The sequence below is a fragment of the Pinus tabuliformis genome, chromosome 8 (genome assembly GCF_031772625.1).
Source record: "Pinus tabuliformis cultivar Carrire ecotype Pingquan chromosome 8, CPIR1, whole genome shotgun sequence".
Taxonomy (NCBI): Eukaryota; Viridiplantae; Streptophyta; class Pinopsida; order Pinales; family Pinaceae; genus Pinus; species Pinus tabuliformis.
The window spans coordinates 1,113,115,130-1,113,139,830 of NC_142294.1; the positions used below are offsets into that span (position 1 = coordinate 1,113,115,130).

The 24,701-nt window shown below is 40.1% G+C and overlaps 1 protein-coding gene across 1 annotated transcript in view; it reads left to right on the forward strand.

Annotated features, from left to right (window-relative positions):
* LOC149239243 (NAD-dependent malic enzyme, mitochondrial-like) overlaps positions 1 to 23,312 on the forward strand; it is a 220,000-nt gene extending 196,688 nt beyond the window's left edge. The window contains exons 7-8 of the mRNA XM_089367096.1: positions 23,002 to 23,105; positions 23,204 to 23,312. Of these exons, the coding sequence (XP_089223222.1) occupies positions 23,002 to 23,105; positions 23,204 to 23,293 (194 nt within the window). The 3' untranslated portion in view covers positions 23,294 to 23,312. The remainder of the gene's footprint in view (positions 1 to 23,001; positions 23,106 to 23,203) is intronic.
* Positions 23,313 to 24,701: the final 1,389 nt, after the last annotated feature.

A 24,701-nucleotide genomic window follows, 5' to 3' on the forward strand; every position in this document is an offset into this window, starting at 1 on the left:
CAAGACAAGAAAGTACAACCATACTTTAGATCTGGAGATATCATGGCCATTTAAGTGAATAATATAATTGTGTATCTCTTCTATAATTTTTTTTTTTTGCAAATCTGGTCCTATATTAATCTACATAATGCGGGTGGACATTTATATGGTTAAGCCTTTTCATGTTTTACACTGTTTTAATGTGAGAAATTTGTCTTGTTTATCTAGAAGATTCATGAAGCATCTTGAGGTGTGAAATCACATACTGTATATTGTTTCTTCTGATGCTATTGATGTTGTGTATCTCAAACTTTGTGAGGTTCATTAATCGTGGTTTTCATTCTTTGCTTCCATATTTACTGTACAAACTTTTGGCTCTGAAATTCAGACTTAACAGATCCAAGAGTTTGAACATAGCTCTGATACCAAATGTAAAGACTGAAAATAATTTAAATAGCTTTTTTACTTTGAACAGGGTATGAAATATGAAACCTTTATGAACATGCTCTGAAATTTAACAAAATTTCATATATCAAATTGATTGATTTGATGAGAAGTACCTACCTGGTTTCCTGCGGATGAAGAGGCTTCAGAATTTCTCTAGCTCTCACTCCTGTTACTAAAAGACCATAACCTTCTGGCCAAACTAAGTACAACCTAGGTACTTAGTCCAGAATGCTTCTCAATTGCTGCACTGTATTTCCCCTGTGCCCAAAAACTTCAGAACAAACAAGGCTCAGTGTTTTCTGTTGAAAAACTCTGTGTACAAAATTTCCTCCTCCTTTTCCCCCCTTTCCTTCAACCGCCCCTTCCTTCTTATAAGTTCTCGTTCACCGACTTCCTCCATCTTCGTGTCCTAATTTTGATATGCGTTGATTTTATAAAACAAAATCTGATTTGATTTAATAAAGTTTATTTATTATTTTAATGATTTAATTTAATTTATTTAATTTATAATTTATAACTTAATTAATTTTATTTAATTTCTTAAATTTCAATTTACAAATTAAAGTTTTAAACATTAAAACTAACATTTCTGTTTGTTTGAGGGTTTATTATATATATAGTGCGTTACATACGGGTTCATACATACGTAGCTATCGTATGGAGGCCTCGTATGTATGCTAATACTTGTATTTTATTTATAGCTATAGGTGGGTCATTACATTCTTTCTCTTCCTAAGATAGAACCAAAACTTTCTTTAACTTGTTTTCTCTTGCTAGTCTAAGGTTTTCCACCTTGAACTGGGGCTGCAAAAATCAGATTAGGGCTTCTCTTTTAATGGTTGTTCTTTTAGGAATTCCTTGTAGACAAATCCTTCAAGCCCTTTTTCACTGCCAATGGCCCCCTTTTGTGCCTTGTTGGCCTCTCCATAGTCTTGAGTCACTTTAGACCCCTTTTGGCCACCTTTTGAGGCCTCTCGGCCTCAGTTGCTATCACACTGAGGCCTTTCAACCCTCTTGAGGTCAACTTTGAGACCTTTCAGCCCTCTGCAACTTGGATTGAGGCCTTTTTGGTCCTCTGCAACTTGGACTGAGGCCATTTTGGCCCTCTGCAACTCGAACTGAGGCCATTTCAACCCTGATCTAGGGATTCAACCCTCTTCCACAGCCAGGCACAATTTTGGCCAGGATTTTTTTTCGAGTAGAACGTTAGAAGAATAATTAGGCCTTCTTCAATGGTCGCTCTTTTACCTTGGTTTGAAATCATGTTGATTTTCTAGGAGAATTTTGATCTTCTATTCTGATAATTACTATTCCGTGATTTCTTTAAGCAAGTTCATTTGTCACATTCATCATCAAGAAATTATACATTGAAAATCTCAACAGTAATGCAACAATGACAGTAGGATCATAAAGAGACAGCCAAGCACACAAAGAGACACAAATTTTCACCTAGGAAACCCAAACTCGGGAGAAAACCCAACAATCTTTTCTAGGAGAAATTCTTCAGTTCAACAAAGTTACAATATGATATTCATAAGTCAAATTAGGTCAAACAGACCACATAAATCCCATAGGTCAAACCTTGAAACAACACAACAACTTGGTCAAACTGCCCATAACAAAGCTTGGTCAAAGCCTTGGAAAATCTCATTCAAACTGACCTCAAACATCTCGGTCAACTTCCTCAAAATTTAATCGAACAGTGGCTAGAAAACTGGTCAAAGACTAGTCAACACTGGTCAAGCTTCTGTGTTCTTTTCCTCTTTCTCCTTAGGATGTGTTAATAGAGAACAAATGATTGTGTGATCCGAATTGATTGCCAAATGGGTGAGGTCGAATGTCAATATAGAGTGGTAAAATCAAGTGGGTTTTTGTTAACTTTTGTAGCATCGGATAGGTATTCTAGTATTGATTTGTGTTAGAGAGGATAAGAACACGAGATCTTCAAAACCTAGAAAATATTTCTCGAGATAAGCTTGCGAAACGCCTTAATTAAATTAATTAACCATCATTTAAATTTTTCCTAAGTATAACATAAGAAAACTGGTTAATTAATAGGAATTAAAGGAAAGGTGAGAAAGCTCTAGGAACTCACATGGATTGAGTTTGAGATGATCTTAGCCGTTGATAACGATTTTATCATGGTCATTGATGATCCAATGAGAGATTATAAGAGCAGGTTGATGGGGATGGAGATGATACAGTTGTGAGACACAGGGAGAGCAAGTTCTTTGGCGAATCGAGCTGTCCAGTTGTAGAGATTGAGCAAAGAAGAAGAGTTCGAGGTAGAAGGAGAGCAGAAGAAAGAGGGAGCAACAACAGAGAAATTCCAGAGGAATTTTCTAGTGATTTCCAGTTCTGCACAGCCAACAGAGAGGAGGCCGAAATATTTTGTAGAGAAGTCATCTAGGTGGTGCGAGTTAGCCACATTAGCAGTGCGAGTAGCTGGGAAGAGTTCAGATCAACTCCGAGAGGCCGAAAAGTCATTCTGGAAGGTAGAGCGAAAATTTCCAACATTAAGAGAAGGCTAGACGGCCAGTTTCGAGTAGTTCTAGGAGGCCATACGAACATCGTAGGCCAAGAGTGCAAGCAGCCAGTCAGGCAGTGCGAGTAGGCTAGAGGGAGGCTCAGTGATTTTGCAAAAGGGAGAAATTTTTCTCCAAATTATTTTGCTGAGATTACAGTTGGAGAATAGGCAGATTGACATACAAATTATTGTACTCATATTTTGCTACTGCATAATAATAAAATAAACCCTCATCTGTTGCATTGGTTTTCCCTTTGAGGTTTTTGCGGGGACTTTTATCCAAAATATTGTTGTTAATTTTATTGGTGTGTGCATTTATTTTTCTTAGTTCCAGTTTATTTTCCGCAACGTAATTTATTGTGAACAATTGCAGTGTGATTTATTTGTTATTTGGCGTAATAAATAAACTGCATAATTAATCAATTAGAGCATTAACTTCCAGTTGCTGCAATTTGAGGATTTTTCACATGGTATTAGAGCATTGAAGATCAGATTAGAAGCTTAGTATCGAAGGGAGAAAACTTTGCAGTTACAGAGGGAGTTTTGAGAAAAATTTCTTAAATCTGCGTAGGCCACCAGGAAGTGCGACTTAATAAAGGTAGAGGGTTTGATTTCCAGTTCCAGGTAGGAGAAAAATTTGATCAGCCACAGAAGCAAAGATTTCCAGGTTGTGGATTTACCGGATAGAGGGTTCCGGTGAGTAGATCAGTTAGTTCGTTGAGTAGATCTGGGCGTAGTTGGTTTGCAACAAAGTTTTCTCAAAAGAAAAGCACAAATAGGACTAGACTTCTGAATTTCTCAAAGTGTTTCTAGTTTCCACGAAGGAAATATGAGATTTCCAATTGCAGAAGGCTGTAGCAGCTTTGCTAGTCAGCCAGTGCAAGCATCAAGAGCAACAGATCGTGTGCCAAATTTTGGAGGATTTTTGGAAGGTTGAGCGAGTTGCCCAGTTGAGCTAGTAGGTAGAGCGAGTTGTTGAAGAAGGATTTCCAGAGGAAAACAGGTGCAGATCTACGCATTCCTCTAGGAGTGTGAGTAACAGATAGCGGGCCTAATAGGGAAGAGAGGGAGATTTGCAGCAACAGTTTTAGTTTTTGAGTTTTTTCATAGAAATGGCTTTAGCGGGACTCCAATATCATGATAGACTTGATGTAACCTCTAACTACGGCGTCTGGAAAGCCAAAATGACTTGCCTTCTAGATGAGCATAGTTTGAAGATGTACGCAGAAAATGTTATAGCCGTACTTGCAAATCAACAAAAACTAGAGAACTATAAGAAAGGAATTGCCAAAGCGAAGAGCGTGATTCTCGATCGAGTTTGAGATCACATAGTTTTGCATGTCTCCATCGCAAAGCTTTTCCAAGATTCTTCAGAGAACCAAAACATTCAAGGAGAAGTTTAGGACTACAAAAATGCAGAAGGGTGAGAGTGTGTCTCCTTATCTCACCAGAATTCAGAATGTTCGAGATGAGCCTGCGGCGGTTGGAGAGACACGTTCTGACAATGAGCTAGTGCGTATAGCTCTCGATGGTTTCACGAAGGAGTGGGCAACATTCTTTCAGGGAATCATTGGACAAGACCAGGTACCAGGTTGGGATCGCTTGTGGAGTGATTACACCTAGGAAGAGATGAGACTTGCTCTTGTCGAGGGTACTACTAGCAACAACAGTAGTAAAGGACCGAAGGTTGTGAAAGATGAGGAGAACGTATCCCTTGCGTAGAAAGGGAAGGCAAAGAAAGCTCCCAGTCAGGCACAAGGCTCAAAGGGAGGAGAAAAGAAGAAGAAAGATCTGTCGATGATCAAGTGCTTCAGATGTGGTGAGTTTGGTCACTACAACACCCAGTGTCCTCAAGGGATGAAGGGCTAGAAGGAGACGCAAGAGTAGACAACAACTTGGGTGGAGATGGATGAGCTGACCTCCAGGTTGGAGGAGTTTGCATTAGTAGCAGCTATACCTCCAGATGGAGGAGGAGCATGATGTTTAAGAGTTGTAGGTCAGGCAAGATCCATATGAGGAGCAACAACCTGATCCAGTTATTGCAGGTTCCTGATGAGGATCAATGCCCTTGCTACAAGGGCCCATAGTATTCAGTAGCAGATGGATCATGATGTTCAGTAGGCGCAGTCAGATGTTGAGGGACAGTTGCAGAGCTAGTTGTAGTCAGTTAATAAAGGGGTGCAAAGTTAGATGCAGTGTTGACAGTTACTTAGTAGACAGTGCAGAGACTAATTGAAGTCCAAGACTCAGGAGACAGTAGCATAATCCAATTGCAAGATCCATAGATCAATTCTTAGTTGCAATAGTTGCAACAAAAGCAACAACATGAGATCAGTTGTAGTGCAGGCAGAGATGGCAGCAGTGCAGTGTCAACAACATCGCAAATGTAGAGTGGTTCAACTACAGAGTTAGTAGATGAATCAGAGTATGCGCAATAGCTTGGTGGATAGTGACAAGATGTTACAGTTGTCAGACATTAGTAGCATGAGAGAAGATGTTATGGGAGAGAACACCTTCCTCAGTGTATCCCGATTCGGTCTTCATTAAATGTATTTGAGTCATCTTGTAATGTACTTATCAAAAGAATAAAGAAAATAATTTATTATTATTATTATTGTGACTTATTAAAGCATGGGTTTCATGCTTGGGTCACCATGTTTTAGGTCAAAGTCCCCATTGAGGACTTCTAGGATTTATTCTGAGTCAATAGAGTCATTGTACTTTTAAAGAGACCCTTCTTGGGATTTTGAATCATGTAAAAAGGTTTAGTATTGAGTCAAATATAATTTATGTATCCTCCACATCAAGTCGGCCTAGAAGAGATCAAGTCAGCCTAAGGACATCAATTCGACCTCCCTTGAAGCCTATAAATAAAAGAAAGTCGAATTCATTTGGTGAATCTCATTTGACGCAAGTTCGATATCTCTAAGGGAGCTGAAGAAGCATGAAGTGTGTCTAAGGAAGCCAAAGGAAGTGCGAGTTGGGTGGAGTCTAAGGAGAAGAAGAAAAACGAAACTTTGGCGCCTCTCTCTTTGTTTCATGCCCTAGTTTTGGAGATCGAAGTCTTCCAAGTTTTGCTGATGCCGGAAGCTGCTACATAGTTGAAGTTTCTGGAAGAGAGGTCGAAGATATGGGAGGCTGACTTGGTGTGGAGGGAAGGTTTGGTCTTTGTTTAGGGTGAAGAGTCTCAAAGAATACTATTGAAAGGAAGATAATTTTTAACTAGGTTTTCCTCTCGAGGGGGGTTTCCCTGGTATAGTGCCTATATCTAGTGTCCATTGTTTTATGTGCTTTTGCTTTGGTAATTGCTCGATGAACTAAAAGAAAGAAGATGTAAAGAAAATCCAATAAGAAGTCAAGAACATCACAATTAATTATCGAGAATAAGAAAATCTTTCCGCCTTTCTAATTTTCTAACATGGTTTCAGAGGTTTGGTGAAGAAAGAAAGAAAAAGGTAGCGTCAAGCACTTGATCAAGGAACCATTCAAAAGGATTATCTCAGGGAAAGAGTCTACTATATTCAAGGAAGATGTGTAACACAATCAAGAGAGAGAACAAACTTGAAGGAGCCTCAATTTATAGATATTGGAAAAAGAGGATTGACCTCATCCTTGAAAAGAACAAAGTACTTGACTTGGTCAAAGGAAAAGTTAAGAAGCCTATAGATGACTCTAGTAATGTTGACAAAGTAAAATTCAGATAATTAGAATTGGTGTCCATGACTCTAATGGTAGAAGGAATAAAGGACAATCTTGTCCCATTTATAGCCAACATCAATCATGCTCAAGAAACGTATGAAGCCTTGTCAAAGTTATTCACTATTAAGAACATTGGTCAAGTGGCAAGCTTGAAGAATGAACTAAGGACCACAAAGATGACTAAAGAAGATATAGTGGCCTCCTTCTTTGTGAAGATAGCAAGAATCAAAGATGATCTTTTGGCCATTGATGAAATTTTTCCAGACAAAGAACTCATGATCACTGCTCTATTAGGATTTCCACCTACTTGGGGTGCATTTGCTGCGAGTCTTAACAGTTGGAAGGAAGCTCCCACCTTTGAAGAAATATGGACTGCCTGCAGTCAGGAAGAATTGAGGATCTCATTAGTTGCCAATTCTGAAGATGTTTCAAATGCCTACATTGCTCAACATAAAGGAAAGAAATCGAAAGGACCAAGGAAGAAAGTTGACATGTCCAAGGTAGAATGCTATCAATGTCATAAGAAGGGTCACTACAGGAGTGATTGTCTCGACAATCCAAGAAACAAGAAGAGAGAAAGAGATCAAGCCAATGTTGCTGAAGAGGAAGACCTAAAGAAAGCCAAACTCGAAGAATCTGACATAAGGGACTTACACTACTAAGTCCTTTGCTTGTAGCCTTAGATATCTTATTTTATATTTTTGATGTTTTAGAATTTATAGGTTTTTAACATGTTTTTGGAAAAAGACATTTTTTGTTTTTGTAAGTTTATAGGTATCCCTCAAGCTTTGGAGGGAGCCCCCAACAACTCCCAAAGATAAGTATCTCATTTCCTTTCAATTTTTGGTTTCATGTACTCATTTAGTTGTGATTATGTTAAATACTAAGTTGCAGGAAACGTGGGCAGGGGGTCCGTTTCTCCAGGGGAAACGAAACAAAACTCGTTTCCCCGTACCGTACGACCTGGAAACGCGTTTCCGACCGTATGGCCACGTTTCCCGAAACGGAAACTTGGCCGTACGGCCAGAAACGCGTTTCTAGGCCGTACGTGCCACGTTTCCCCAAAAAAACACTTGTTTTTAAATTTTTTTTTTTTTTTAATTTGTTTTTAAATTTTTTTAGGGTTTCCAGGTAGTAAATGTGATGTAAATTTAATCTTAATGTTTAAATGTTTATGTAAGTAAATGTATCATTCATGCTTTATGATTGCACATATATATAATAACAATTTTTAAATATTTTTAATATATATATATATATATATATATATATATATATATATATATATATTATGATATATATATTCGCGTTTCCCCGTTTCCAAAATTTGGGGAGGTCGCGTTTCGTTTCGCTTCCCGTTTCGGAAACTCGTTTCCGTTTCCTCGTTTCGTGCAACTTAGGTTAAATACTAATCATGATTCTCCTTCTATTGTCTTGATTAGGAAAACATTTGCTATATTCTCAAGGAGTATGAAAAAGGACCTCTCAAGACAAGGTTTGTCAAGGAACAAATGTATGCTTTAAAACATTGATTTCTTTATAATAAATGTTTATTCATTTGACAATCTATTACTAACATTGTTGTGACTAGCTATAGTGAATCATATTGATTCTTATTTTGGGAGATTCATCACTTGATAAATCTACCCTCACTCCTATTCTTAAATGATTTTATAGAACCCTAGACAGGTTCTCTTGAAAACCCTAACCTAAGGATATACTAATGTTAATATCTGAAACCCTAAAACTGCTTAAGGTTATTGAGAAATGCTATTTGAAGTTTTTGTTAATGATGTCATGTTTAGGATTTTGGTATGATCAGGAAAACTGTAATATTCCTAATGGAAATATAAAATATTAAGCAAAGCAAACATAGCAGAAACACATACAAAAATTTACATAACATCTAAAAACCAGAAATCTCTGTGAACTGCGCTGATTTGAGCCATTTTATTAATAAATAAGATGGTGCAATGTGGTGCTGGAAAGATTGTACTTGGGCTTGCTTAAGGCAAGCTAGCTAAGCCCAAATGAACAATAAAAAATCCCTCTCATATCTGCTGTTGCTCTCTCCTGGCTCTGCGTTGAAACTAGCCATAGAATACGCTGTTGGCTACAAAGAGTTGCTGCTAGGGCCTCCTGAGATGCTCAAAAAATTCTGGGAAATTAACCTTGGGCTCTCCACTAATAACCCACAAAAACCCACGAAGCAATTGGTCAAATGTTGACCTCAGAATTTTGGCCCAAACTTCCCTTAGAGCCTCTAGCTGTTGGCTAAATTGGGACCCCTATTTGACCACTCAAATTTGCCCAGAAAATTATGCCAAATTATTTTTGAGGTCCTTGTCAAAAACCTAGAAAAACTGAGAAAGGGTTTGTCCTAGTTTTGATGCTCCAAAATTGACCCCAAATGCTTGGCCCTCCTCCACAAGTAGAAGATGTAACTTGTAGCAAATATTGTGTTTGCTGCTCTGCTAAAATGCTGGAAAAGGCCCTGAAATGCTTCCCTGGACTCCACCTCAAGTTTTAGGCCAAAACTCCCTTCACTCCTCAACTACCAAGTGTGTCTCCTCCAAGCACTGCGCAATCCCTGCGTTGTTGCTTTTGCTCCCCCACACAAACTCACACTCCCATTGTTGGAACAATCAGAAAAGGATGGAACTCCCTCCTTGGGATGACAGTCGAAGTCCACCGAAGCAAGGGTTGAGATCTCTGCTCGGAGACACTCATGTGCTAAACAACACTTGCAAACTTGGCTTCTGCTCAAGCGTGCTATGTCAAAGACAAGTTTCTGAATAGATGAATGAATGACCAAAATGAGTGCCTCTTGCTCTATTTATCAAAGAGCCTCCAAGATGCCCATGTAGGCCTAACTTGACTTTCCCCCACCAACTTCTCTCCAATGAGATCGTACTCCACATGTGGGTCGTAATTCTCCATGGGGTGGCCCCCACGCTCGACTAGAGCCGCAATATTTTCCTTCCTTCCTAATCTTTGGGCCGCCACTTAATCCCAAAATTCACGTGGGACCTCTAAACCCACATTTTATAAGTGCAAACATGAAATAAGACAAAATTGGGCAAGATTGATATTTCCCTTAGCAATATTGCTAAGTGGGAATATCACAGTCCTCCTCGCCAAAACGTTGCTTGTGCTCAAGCTATTGTCGACCAACTGCTCTCTTCATGCTGACCTAATTACCAATGTGAGCAATACTGGGGTCCCAATTATGCCACTAGAGCCACTCTCGATCCCTGTGCTGAGCTATCATAAGGAGTCCCAATGGCTTATCTGGGTGACCTCCCCCTGTGGGAACCTACTCTCCCCAATCCGTAACCCAAGTGCTCAACCCTGTAGCTCCCAGGTCCCAAACTAATCTCAAAGTGAGTCCATCAAGTGGATGTTGCCCCGACCTGGTCATATCTGTGACCCACTTGTGCTCTTGCAAAATCATCCACTCCAGTAAACCTCCACTACACTCCAAATAAGGGAAAACTCCACTGTGTGCAGGCCTATTCTGCCAGGGTACCCTGCCAAGCTTTCCATCTACCGATGCACGCCCAAACCCCCATCGAAATAATAGCGAGAATGACCTTCCTCGCTCGTAGTGGTCATCCTGGTGGTTTCTGACCTGTCATTTGGAGGAGGATGCAATCTTGTCTCTGTCATCCCCATAATCCTCCCAAAACAAGGTAGTTCTCTAACCCAATGAATCCTTGGATTCCACTACTAGGTTGGAGGCCCATCTCTCCCAATTCCTGGTACTTGCCATTGAGTAGTGCCAATGACTACCAAAACCCATACGTGCCAATCATCCTGCCATACTAGTGCAGTGCCCCAAGTCATCAACAAATCTCCAAGGGGCAAACTACTCTCCGTGCAACTGAAACCCAATGGAAGACCTGTACGATCTTCCCTTGTAGAAGCTAGCACATCCCTGAATGTGGCTGAATTTCCAAGCCTTGAGATGCTGAGATCCCATGCTGATCACAAAAGGAAACTGCCATGCTGACACTGCGACTCTCTAGTCATAACTGGCGGTGCAACATGCTCATACTGCCCACTATGTGCGGACTGTATCCTCCTCTCCTAAGGCCTTGTGGTGAAAAATATGTGAGAGCTAAGCTCATCCTGTCCGGGCTTCTCCTTGATGTCGATATCTACACCTCTACTGCTGATCTCGACTCTGAGCAATAACATGATAAGTCTTCCTTGCCATGTAGTGGAGGTCTCAGTGATCCCCCATGTGTCAAGCCCAAGGTGAACTGGATCACCCTCTTCCATGACCTTGCTCATCACCAAGGGGAGTGATCCACCTGCCAACCGAATCCCTGGATCCCCCAACCATACTGGGATCTCATAACTCCCACTCCTCACGGAATGTCGCTGCGTAGTGCTGCTACCTGCTAGAACCCATCTGACCCTCATCTTTGATCCTTGTATGTATCCTATGGGTGGACCCCAAGTATCAGAAGTATGTCCCGTGCAAACCAACCTGCCTTGATCCTGCCAAACCACGTAGTGTAGTCTGCTATCCCAACTCTTGACCATACATTTGGATACTGCTCGGAGTATGAGTGCCCTCCTGTAGACGAAGTCTACCATCCACCGTCCCTTAGGCTCCTGTGAAACTTCAGACTATCTCGCCCGAAATGCATCATGCAGCTCCCTCGCAATCGACTCACCTTATGTGAGCCCAGGTGTAGAACCTATGCTACCTTGGCAATAAACCAAGCCGTTCCTATGCCTGCATCTGTCAGCCCATGCCTCCACCAAACATCTCAACGAGAGAGTCATGGGTGGGGAGATCCCCAAGGGTAGGATCAAGAATTTGTTGGGGTACTGAAGAATAACCCTATGGGTGCCCCTCTCTGTCTCGGATATGTTGATAAATCGGGACCTGTCTCTGTACACCACAAGATATCCCCAGCTACCACTATACCACCCTGTACCTTCCCATGCCCTATTTGTGTCAAGGCACCAATCACTCCTTGCGTGTACTCAATGTGATGTAAGACACTCCTACTCCATAACGCAATCGAACACACTACGGTACACCACCATGCACCTCCATGTTTACTGGTAGTCCACTGCTCAATGCTAGATGCTCCCATACATCCTTGGATGTGATGGCCTAAGGCTATGTCTCTACATGTCAGACCACACTTGATCGGTATCATCACCTCCACCATCGCATCACTATATGCGCCGATGAATGGATCTTCTCTCCAAATCCTCCCTAAGGGATTCGAGAAGTGAATCTCCCTATGTGTCAATAGTGATGCCACCACTACTCTGCTCTTTCGTGTCCTCTGTGCCCCACACAAAAGTGAAGAGTCCCCAACTCCATACAAGGAACCGTCTGGTGGCCTGCCAATGCCACCTCCTTCAACAAACTCCTTCCAGAGTATGCTGATCACCTGGTGATCTATGTACAGACGTCATACCAAGAAAAACCAAAGGCGTTTTTCCATAAACTGGTTGGCCAATGCTGTTGACCGAGACTCCCCTAGCGAATGTGCACGCTCAACTGCTAGGTCAAATGTACCATCTAGGTTGTAGTCAACTGACATACCTATGAAATGATAGGTAGTCGCACCCAGACCCCATTGCCAGTTTGTGCTTTTGGTATCCCCAGTGCCTAGAAGGTCCTGTTGAGCTACACCCAGGTCCACCACCATCTCCATAGCCCACTCCACAGGGTACCAACTTAGAATGTCTCGCTATCCAACCCCAAGAGAGGGATCAAATGCATGAACTCTTGCACATAGAACAACCCCAACATGTGGATGCTGCACCCTGTGCAACTCCGATCAGCTCATCCCGCTATCTAGGTCAACGCATGAGATTTGACTAGGTAGCTCTGTCTTCCTCTCTCCAATGGGAAAAGATGACCCAATCGTGCTGCTAACCTGGTTATCCCCTCCAGTATGTCTAGACAACTCTGCCTCCCTCAACCCAATGTGTAGGGGTGGGCTGATAACGCTGTAGATCCTGCCATTTTGCCTCTGAAGTGAACTGTGATGGAATCCCAACGTGTGGTCTCTATGTTGCCCTTCATCAATGGCTAGCCCAAAGGATGGCTGCACATCCTCCTCCATCATGGGCTCGACATGAGCCTGCAACTGCTACTCCATAGACAACCCAACATGCAAGACATGCTCACTAGTCAGTTGTACGTGTCTGTCGTCCGACAACTTTGTCATAGATCTGGATGTTGCTGTACCTATTGGCTCTTCATCAACAATGGAGATGTCCCCCAACACCTCATCAACCTGTGGTGCGCTACTATCACCTGAGAACTTGGTCACTACCCGAGATACCTCAACAACAGATGGCATCTCATCAATGGGTGTATGCTCAACTGTCTCCTTGCCAACCATGGCTCCTTGAACTACTCTCTCGTCTTCTTCCTTAATCCTCCTAATTATCCTAGCAAAATTCCACTGAATCTCTATTAGTTTGTGCATGCCTCTTAGTTCATAGAACTCCCAAAAATAGGGACGCCCGAATGCCATGACCCAATGATTAGTGTTCCCTTCAGTATGCTCCCAATAACTCCACATCAATTGCAATCATGTTTGGATTCTCAATTGCGGAATGAATCAACTTCTCCCCCACATCAACCATCATTTGTTGCATCCTAATTACCTCATTCAAGGTTACCGCCATGTTGTTTGATTCTAACCTTTCTTTGGATCCCATGATTTCTTAGCTTTTTATTCTGGTCTTGTCATAGAACGAAGGGTTTCCCATAGCTGAGCCAAGATTATGCTCTAATACCACTGTAATATTCCAAATGGAAATATACAATGTTAAACAAAGAAAACATAGCAGAAATACATACAAAAATTTACAACACATATAACAACCAGAAATCTCCATGAATTGTGGTGATTTGAGCCATTTTATTAATAAATAAGAGGGTACAATGAGGTGCTGGAAAGATTGCACCTGGGCTTGCTCAAGGCAAGCTAGCTAAGCCCAAATGAACAATAACAAATCCCTCTAAAATTTGCTGTTGCTCTCTCCTGGCTTCGCATTGAAACTATCCAGAAAATACGCTGCTAGCTGCAAAGAATCACTGCTAGGGCCTCCTCAGTTGCTTAGAAAATTCCGGGAAACTAACCCCGATCTCTCCACCAATAACTCACGCCAAATGTTGACCTCAGAATTTTGGCCCAAATTTCCCCTAGCTCTTCTAGCTGCTGACTAAATTGGCACCCCTGTTTGACCCCTCAAATCTGCCCAGAAAATTCTGCCAAATTATTTCTGAAGTCCTTATCAAAAGCCCAGAAAAACCCAAAAAGGGTTTGTCCTAGTTTTGACGCTCGAAAATTGACCCCAAATGCTTGACCCTTCTCCACAAGTTTTGAAGTTTCTAAGTTTACTTAGTTTAGAAACCCTTCATGCACTTTTTCTAATTTATTCCTACCTACTTGTTATTTTTCTTTAACAAGTTATTTACAAAGTAAATACTGAAAATAAATACCAGCGCATGCTCAACATATTACAAATCAGCAACTAAAAGAAACAAGAACAAACACACCACATGACACCATTATTTTTGGACCAATGTCCCCGGAAAAACCCAATGCGGGAAAACCGGTGCAGCTATATGAGGGTTTTCTTATTAAGCAATATCATAGTACAATCTGGGTGCCGAAACTGGCCTACCCAACAGAGAATTTCCTTAGCAGCTATACCTCATAGTTTGAGAGAAATCTCTTGGTTGAAACCCAGAAAATCCTTTCCGCAACTCCTTAGCACAAAACTGCTCTGTAACCTAGCGTCTACCCAATTTGGACTACGTCAGCCCCTCTCTGTCTCATGCTAGCCTTGCGTCAGCCTTTCTTGGCCTGCGTTAGCCCGAGGAGGACCTGCGTCAGCTTCCCGGGCCTCTGCGTCGGACATGCTGTCCTCTCTGGTGTTCTGTGCAGCACTTGGCTGCCTCTGCGTGGCCCTGCATGAGCCCTTGTTGGCTCTGCGTCACTCTTCTTGGCTGCTGCGCTGCTCTTCCTGCACAATCTCACCCTTCTCTGTTTCTTTGTAATCAATGCCCCTCAGCTGCTCTCCCGATAACTGATTCTATCTCTCTTAGTAAACCCCGCTCTTGAGAATCGAATGACTGATCACTCTGGTGTACTCTCCAAGTGACCCTCAAGCCTTCTCGTATACTTTTTCTGTTGACATCTCAACGACTGAGATTAAGTCCCTAATCAACGGCTAAGATTAGATTTGGCTTGATCCATGTCTTTTGGACCATTCTAACACAGATTCATATTAATACACATTAATATTTTATTTACCCTAAGTTTAGACTTAGGGACTCCATTAAAAATATTAATTATTTTAATATCTCCTGATATGTTTAGAATCTGCCCAAACCCTTTCTAGGTATTGGAGATCTCATGTGCCCCAACCTTTCCACCAAATTTTGTGGCTAGATATGCTACCCCAAATCAACAACAAGTAGAAGATGTAACCTGTAGCAAATGCTACGTTTTCTACTCTGGCACAATGCTGGAAAAGGCCCCAAAACGCTTCCATGCACTCCACCTCAAGTTTTAGGCCCAAACTCCCTTCACTTCTCAACTCCCAAGTGTGTCTCCTCCAAGCACTGTGTAGTCCCTGCACTGCTGCTAGTGTCTTCCCCACACAAACTCGTACTCCCACTGCTGGAACAATTGGAAACGGATGGAACTCCCTCCTTGGGCTAGTAGTCGAAGTCCACCAAAGCAAGGGTTGAGATCTCTGCTCGGAGACACTTGTGTGCTAAACAATACTTGTAGACTTGGCTTCTGCTCAAGCATGCTATGTCAAAGACAATATTCTGAATAGATGAATGAATGACCAAAATGAGTGCCTCTTGCTCTATTTATCAAAGAGCTTCCAAGATGCCCATGTGGGCCTAGCTCGACTTTCCCCCACCAACTTCTCTCCAATGAGATCGTACTCCACATGTGGGCTGTAATTCTCCAAAGGGTGGTCCCCACACTCCACTAGAGCTGCAATATTTCCCAAAAATAATGTGGGACCTTTAAACCCACATCTCCTAAGTGCAAACATGAAATAAGACAAAATTGGGGAAGATTGATATTTCCCTTAGCAATATTGCTAAGCGGGAATATCACAAAATCCTAACTTGTTAGGGTTGAATGATAAAGTCTAAAAATCCCGAACCTTTGGAATATTGATAATCTTGGCTTTAATGTCTTAGAATAATTTCCCTTTATTAAGACCCTTGTAATGTCTTAGAAATAATTTCCCTTGGTATGTATGTGTTTGTCTGATCAAACCCTAGTCTAATCAAGTTTGTTGTATGTCTAACTCTTATTGATCTTTGTGAAGTTGGGTTTGACCAATGTTGCACGAAGCAGGGACATTTTTTGGAAGCGGGGATGCAAAAGTCATTTCCCAAAAATCTAGGAAGCGAAGCGTCTCGGAAGCATCTACTATATATATTTTTATATTTTTTTGCATTTATATTAAAAAAGACATCCAAAATACCAAATTAGTTGTAGAAGACATGAAAACATGCATATTTTTACATAAATCAAGATACATATGGCATCCATTGTACATCAATGATTAATTATTCCAACATCAACCATCTAGAATCTAGATTCCTCTTCTCTTGTCGAGCCTTTGCCTCTACTTCAATTTTTTAGGGATGTTAGTCAACATTGCTAATTTTGATCAAGCAATCTAATCCAACCCTTATAATATGGCAGAGAATGATTAACATGCCTGATCAATGATTTTGACTTGAGTGAAGGGTACATAATTGCTAAGGCCATGACAAAGGAGTTCAGCAATCAAAAACACCAACACTGGGGTGCATATAGGACTTGGTGCTCTTGATTAAATGCCAATCACATGCCCTCATACATGATATAATCCAATGAAATGCCACAATCCCATTGATCCTGAAAACTGTTAAGTCTGCTGAATTTTGAATGGGATATGAAATTCTATTTTCTCTATATGAAGTCTGATGAGGTTGGAACCACTCTCAAACATCCTGAGTCATTTCATGGTAATGTTAAAAATTTAAGTAAAAGGATGGAAATGAAAGTCTCCTTTATCTTTCATTTCCATCCTTTTACTTTAAGAATTTAACATTACCATTAGAGAGCATCTAGGAAGTGTTTAGAGAGCATGAAGGGGCACCTTGGGAGTATTCAGAAAGTGTAGTTCCTCACATAACAGTTCAAAATTTCCCAAAAAAAACAAAAAAAAACTTGCGGAACCGTGTGAACCATCCACCTTCTCTCGGATCCGCCCGCGATTTACGGATGATGCAGTAGGAACCGCAGATTGGGCCCCCACAGATCCAATTTTACAGGAATCGCCAAAAAAGGCAAAACTGCAAATCCGATTTTTGGATCTGCTGTTCCGACAAAGGATTGGTGGCGGATCCGTACGAGACGCGGTTCTGCCTCTAGATCCTTGGGGGGACGATTCTTGCAACTATGGGTTTGACTAACACATGATATGAAATGCCTATGCATGATGAGGAAGTCTTAGATGTATGAGTTGACTTATTTGTCGATAGTTATGAATCCTAGGGTTTGGAACTAAGTCCTAGTCAATGTTCGTCTTTCTAGGATGATAATATTTGTGAAATTCTAGGGTTTTGGAGTTGAACCTTAGTAGAAGTAAAAATCTCTGATGTATGATAATGATATGATGATTTGAGATTTGTGTAAGGTTGTTGAAATCTGAGTTTTGGTTCGGATTGATGTTTGATTGAAAATCTAGGGTTTGCAACTAACCCTTGTGGAAGATGATCATGATAATGACTAAGTTGTGATTGGTATGAAATCCGGGTTTGTATGAATCCCTAGTGGAAAGTCTAACATATGAATTTTGAAAGTTGTTAGATGCCTTGCAAATCTATATCTGTTTGAATTGTTTCTAGGGTTTTCTATATGTTGTAACAGGGTATGTCATACCTTTGAAAGAAACATTGAAACCCTAGATGTAATGAAAGTTGTTATGAAGTAGTCTAGGGTTTATGACAAAGTCCCTATAAAGATGTTGAAGAATATGTGTTTCTTATTTAAGTTTGGGTATCTAATATATGTACGGTTGAAATGGTTTCGTAATTTTGACATGGCTAACTTCATGCTTCTATAGTTTTGGTTGTACTTGCTATCTAAGTTTTGCAGGTACACAATCTTCAATATGGTGAAGATGTTTGTTGATGTGATAAGCATGATGAGGATGATGATAACTTTGATGAAATGGTTGGAAGCCACGAAAGATTCTCCAATGATGAAAAGAAGAAGAGATCTCCCTAAGATTAAGAGGGAGTTTGGATAAAGAGATGCTCCCTGGTTGAGAGGGAGGGCATAACTTGGTTTTGATTGAAGAATGAATTTCGGAGGATATGTTGCTGCATGGGAAGTAGGAAAGGAAAGTGTATGATTGAGGAATCTTCTGTCAGAGATTCGGTTGATAGTCCTACTATGAAAAGTTGAGAAGCAACATCAAGTTGTCTGGAAGACCCCGAAGGTTTGTATTTGATTATGTACATATGAAAGTATATTATTGATTGGGGTTGTGTTTGTACAGGTGAATCTCTCGAAGGTGTTGATAGCATGCTGGTTACCAATTAGTTTGATTGGGAGAGATTGGTATCCTTGATCTGTTGGATCTAGGAGTGTCGAGGCTTTGTGAGTGAAGCATTGCCTGGGAGGACATCTGGCCGACACTTTGTGTTGATGTCTAGGTCCCGAAGTTGGAAAAGGTGGTGTTGATTATAGAGCTCTGTTTTTGGATACACACCTGGATCTTTGGGTTGGTGGTTAGCAAGTAAGCCTGATGGTACCTAGAGAGGCTGAAAGCTTGAGTCCATCTTATTCCCACTTGGATAGATTGCCCTGGTCAGGAATCTAGTCCGTGGCATTGTGGTGCCTAAATTGTTGAGAGACCAATGGATAGATTGCCCCGGTCAAGAATCTAGTCCATGGCATTGCGGTGCCTAAAGTTCTTCATGGTTCATATAGTTGACATCTTCCTTGTACTTGTATATGATGAATACCTACCTAGTTAAGAGGGAGTGTTGGAAAATGTAACTAGGTTCCATCTTCATTAAATGTATTTGAGTCATCTTGTAATGTACTTGTCAAAAGAATAAAGAAAAGAATTTATTATTATTTTAATTGTGACTTGTTAAAGCACGGGTTTCATGCTTGGATCACCATGTTTTAGGTCAAAGTCCCCATTGAGGACTTCTAGGATTTATTCTGAGTCAATAGAGTCATTGTACTTTTAAAGAGACCCTTCTTGGGCTTTTGAATCATGTAAAAATATTAAGTATTGAGTCAAATATAATTTATGTATCCTCTGCATCAAGTCGGCCTAGAAGAGATCAAGTCAGCCTAAGGATATCAATTCGACTTCCCTTGAAGCCTATAAATAGAAGCAAGTCGAATTCATTTGGTGCATCTCATCTCAAGCAAGTTTGATATCTCTAAGGAAGCTGAAGAAGTGCGAAGTGTGTCTAAGGAAGCCAAAGGAAGTGCGAGTTGGGTGGAGTCTAAGGAGAAGAAGAAAAACGAAATTTTGGTGCATCTCTCTTTGTTTCGTGTCCTAGTTTGGGAGATCGAAGTCATCCAAGTTTTGCTGATGCCGAAAGCTGCCTGATGCTGAAAGCTGCTACATAGTCGAATTTGCTGGAAGAGAGGTCAAAGATCTGGGAGGCTAACTTGGTGTGGAGGGAAGGTTTGGTCTTTGTCTAGGGTGAAGAGTCTCAAAGAATACTATTGAAAGGAAGAAATTTTTTGACCCCTCGAGGGGTGTTTTGCCTTGGCATGGTGCTTATCTCTGGTGTCCATTGTTTTATGTGCTTTTTCTTTGGTAATTGCTTGATGAACTAAAAGAAAGAAGATATAAAGAAAACCTAATAAGAAGTCAAGAACATCACAAGTAATTATCAAGAATAAGAAAATCTATCTGATTTTCTAACAGAGGGAGTGTTAGTTTTTGAAGCGTCAAACAGGTGTGTTCTAGTCTCCATTTGTGTCAGAGAGGCTAAGAACATGAGATCTTCAAAATGTAGAAAAGGTTGTGTGAGATAAGCTTGCAAAACACCTTAATTAAATTAATTAACCATCATTTAAATTTTTCCTAAGTCTAACTTAGGAAAACTGGTTAATTAATAGGAATTAATTAAGGAAAGGTGAGAAAGCTCTAGAAACTCACACAGATTGAGTTTGAGATGATCTTAGCTATTGATAACGATTTAATCATGGTCGTTGGTGATCCAACGAGAGATTATAAGAGTGGGTCGATGGGGATGGAAATGATACAGTTGTGAGACACAGGGAGAGCGAGTTCCTTGGCAGATCGAGCTATCTAGTTGTAGAGATCGAGCAAGGAAGAAGTGTTCAAGCCAGAAGGAGAGCAGAAGCAAGTGGGAGCAGCAACAGAGAAATTTAAGAGGAATTTTCTAGTGATTTCTAGTTCCATAGAGCCAACAGAGAGGAGGCCGAAATGTTTTGCAGAGAAGCTGTCCAGGTGGTGCGAGTTAGCCAGATTAGCAGTGCGAGTAACCGGGAAGAGTTCAGATCAGCTCCTGGAGGCCGGAAAGTCATTCGAGAAGGCAGAGCGAAATTTTCCAACATTAGGAGATGGATAGATGACCAATTTGAAGTAGTTCTAGGAGGCCGTATGAACCGTGCAGGCCAGGAGTGCGAGCAACCAGTCTGGCAGTGTGAGTAGGCCAGAGGGAGGCTCAATGATTTTGCAGAAGGGAGAAATTTTTCTCCAAATTATTTTGCTGAGATTACTGTTGGAGGATAGCTAGATTGGCATCCAAATTATTGTACTTAGATTTTGCTGCTACATAATAATAAACTAAACCCTCATCTGCGGCACCAGTTTTCCCTTTGGTGTTTTCCCTGGGACTTTTGTCCAAAATATTGGTGTCGTTTTTATTGTGTGTGCATTTATTTTTCTCAAGTCCAATTTATTTTCTGCAGCGTAATTTTATTGTCAAGGATTGCTGTGTGATTTATTCGTTATTTTCCATAACAAATAAACTGCATAATTAATCAGTTAGAAGAATAAATTCTAGTTGCTGCAATTTGAAGAATTTTCATAGTTTTGACAAAGGGTCACATCCATTCAACTGGTGGGGCCGACCTAACTTTTGGAGCCTACATGAGCTTCAAAAAATAATAATTTTATTTCTTTTAATTTGGCCACCTTGAATATTGACCACAGTTACCAAAAATCAACACATTAGATGGTAATTCCAGAGGGCCAAGTTCATTGTATGGGGTTCAAATTTCTCCTTGCATGACATCTGAGTATTGCCATAAACATCTTGCACCAGATTTAAGAAGTTAGATTTTGTGGAGGCTGTATTCATTCTCAGAGGTTTATCAGGTATTTTAAGAAGGCCGAGTTGGTCCAACCTGTTTCTAAGTGGAATTCCAGGTTTTGCCATTGTTCTTGCATTGTAATATCCAATGTTCCGCCAAGACTTAGGTAATGGGAGACGCACAAGGGGGACGTGTGGGAGTACCCTCAAATTTTAGGCAAATTTCGGGGGTGCGGGGAGACGTTGAAGTATATATATATATATATATATATAATTCAAGTTCATATCATTGTTCACTGTTAAATAATGAAAGCATAAAAATATTAAATAGACAATTGAATCATTGATCCATCCTCATAATTCATTTTGATACATAGATCATTCATGAATCATATGACATACTCAAGTCTCATTATTGAATTATTCATACATACCATGAGATTCGATTAAAAAAATTAAAAATCAATAATGAAATATTCAAATACATTGATTTGATTTTTTATTTTTTATTTTTTATTTTTTAATTTGGGTCTTATTAGACAAATTTAAAGGGGGGCACCTAGAAGCACCCTTTTTGAAGGGGGACCTCCAGATGCACCCTTTTTGGGGAGTCTAGACTTCCACATTGAAGGGGTACGCCTAGACGCACCCTTTTTGGGGAGTCTAGACTCCCACACTGGGGAAACGCACCCCCTTGCATCTCCCTGAGACTCCCCAGGGGAAACGCACCCCCAAGAGACTCCCCATCCCGGGTGCGAGGGGTGTGAAGGGTGCGTGCGCCTGACCTTGGGGGACGCGTCCCTGTGGAACACTAGTAATATCTCTCATCAGATAATGAAATTATGATTTGCTCTTAATTTATTCTTGCTGGAGGTGTTTATACGTTGTTTGCAAAGTGTTTCACGAAATATCTGTGCACTAAGTTTTTGAAGAAATTTATCAAAGATTTTTTTTATAATAATTGTCGAGTTGTATTTGCAATTCCTAGCTTTGGTGCATTACAGGCTGTCCCTTCTGATCCAAATACCATCTCCAAGTGTTCACTTGCATTTGTAGATCATGTAAACATTTTATAATTTTTGCAAAGAGGTCATGCAATATGCATATGAAAATGTGATGAATCATATTTCCAATTTGAACACTCTCATCTTCTTTTGAGCAGATCAATTTACAGTCTGTGGCTATATAACTAAGAATGAAAGCGGTAGTTGGCATTCTTATTTCACTACCATGCTACTATTAGTTTCGCTAGGCTGCTTCTTAGTGCTTCTTTTATGATACCTATGGAGCAGGATAAAAGTTCATTGAAGGTCTTGTACCATACATAATGTCTATAACATGCTTGACAATTGGCAATAATCTACTTTATAGAGCTTGGAATGGAACTTGCTCAGCCACATGCCCTTTTTACTTTTAACTCATCTTTTGGCTTTTCTTACACATAGCTTAGCAAAAATCACATTTTTCATTATTTTTCTGTAGTTTGCTTGGTCTTTCTTGTTGTTTCTTTAATATTATAGTGATTGCACTTATATTCCATTCTCAGGGGTATCCAGAATACATATATAATATTTCATTTGAGGGTAACTTTCTCTTCAAAGACGGGTGTTGTAAACATATGAACCGTAAGGCAGTCATATAAAAAAGATAGACATAAGATAGACATTCTAAAGTTTAAACATTGAAACAATGTAGCTAGCTCAAGAAAGATATAGGGAACAGAACTATTTTCTGTGATGCAAGTCCTATCTGATAGAAAATAGAGTATAGGTTTGGAGTGGGAAAAACATCTTATGAAAAGAAAACTAATGCAAACGTGGTTGCTAAGAAACAGTTTATTTTGAGGTGTTTCAACTACAAGTGAAGTTCTTTTTTTCCTCGTTATTTTTGATATAAATTTCAAGTTAGCATAATGGATCCATGCTGGAATTGCCATTTTATCTTTTACATATATGTTTATGGTAAAAACCAAGAATACTGATCCCGGGAAATCCTATGTTTCATTGGAATGAAGATCTAGGATTGCCAATACATAGACTTGATGGGGAAGAGTATGTTTCAGTTATTGATGAATTCATGGAAGCAGTTTTTACAAGGTGGCCACATGTCATAGTCCAGGTAAGTTCTTAATGTGTAGTTTAATTTTTTTATAGAGAAGCTACTTTAAAGTAAGATGGAATAGAAAAGTTGCTGAAATCATTTCCATTTTTTTGTAGTTTGAGGACTTCCAGAGCAAATGGGCATTCAAATTGCTACAGCGTTATCGAAATCATTATAGAATGTTTAATGATGATGTTCAGGTATGATATTTGTTCATGTCATGTCTACTATTAGTTATTTTATTTCTTTTGACACGAGTGGATGTATGTGTGAGTTGAATTTGATGAGTCGTAGTGATCTAAGATTGCATACTAACACTAGAAGGATTCTGAACAACATTAAATGTTCTAACTTTTGATACATGGCAGATTAATCTAGTTGCACTTTCAAGCTTCTATGGTTTCACATCGTACTTTGTAAAATAATAGTTGGGATTTTTTTTAATTGTTATACATGGCATATTGCCTGCACTCATTTTCTCTTAGTCATTATAGTTATGCTCATATATGGCATGTTACGCACAACCAGTGGGTGACCCCATATAGGGTTGCGGGGGAGCGGCCCCCCCTCACGCTCCGCTCCCAATCTGCGCTCCGAGCGGGAGCGGCCCCCCCTCATGCCCTGCGCCCAATCTGTGCTCTGAGCGGGAGCGGCTCGGGAGCATGCTCCCGAAAATGCTCCCGAGGAGGGAGCGTTTTCGGGAGCGTGCTCCCTGGTTTTTGGGGAGCATTTTGTTTTTTTGTTTTTGCAATAATATTCCAAATGCAATTTTTTTCAAATAAACAAATAAGTTTTGAGTGGGGCAGCCTAATGATCAAGCCTGTGGCCCTAGTATTGATATGAGATTCATGGTAATGTTAAATTCTTAAAGTAAAAGGAATCCTTTTACTTAAATTATTAACATTACCATGAAATCACTCAGGATGTTTGAGAGTGGTTCCGACCTCATTGGATTTCATATGGAAAAAGTAGAATTTTAGGTTTCATTTAAAATCCAACAGACTTTTCAGTTTTTTAGGATTTCAGGATTAGGGGGATTGCAATGTTTCCATTGGATTTTGTCATGTATTAGGCTATGAAACTTGTATTTAATTAAGAGCACCAATCCCTCTATGTACCTTGATGTTAGTGATATTGGTTGTCGAACTCCTCTATCATGAGCCTATTAAAAATGTATGTATCACTCGAACAAAATCTTGAATTGACATGCTTGGAGGGTGATATTAATGACAAAGATCCCAATACAGATCCAAAGTTAATGACAAAGAAACCTCTGGATAATAATGCTTAGAGGGTGATATTAATGAGAAAGATCTTGATTTTCCAATAAGACTAAAAAATTAAACATTTCTCGTGGCAACAAGAGACCCAAGCATTAGCAAGAGATAATAGATTTACTTGTCTTTGTTGAAATTTGATGACTAAAAAAAGTTTCCAACAATCCCAACCTAGTTTTAATTTCACATTATCACTCCAATTCAGTTAAATGCCCTTTCCCATAAACATACATTCAGCATATAGAATTCTGGAAATGAAATTTTCAGATTAAAAGACATGGGACTGTCAACACATGCTGAAAATAAATATGGACATAACCAAACCAGCACCACACAT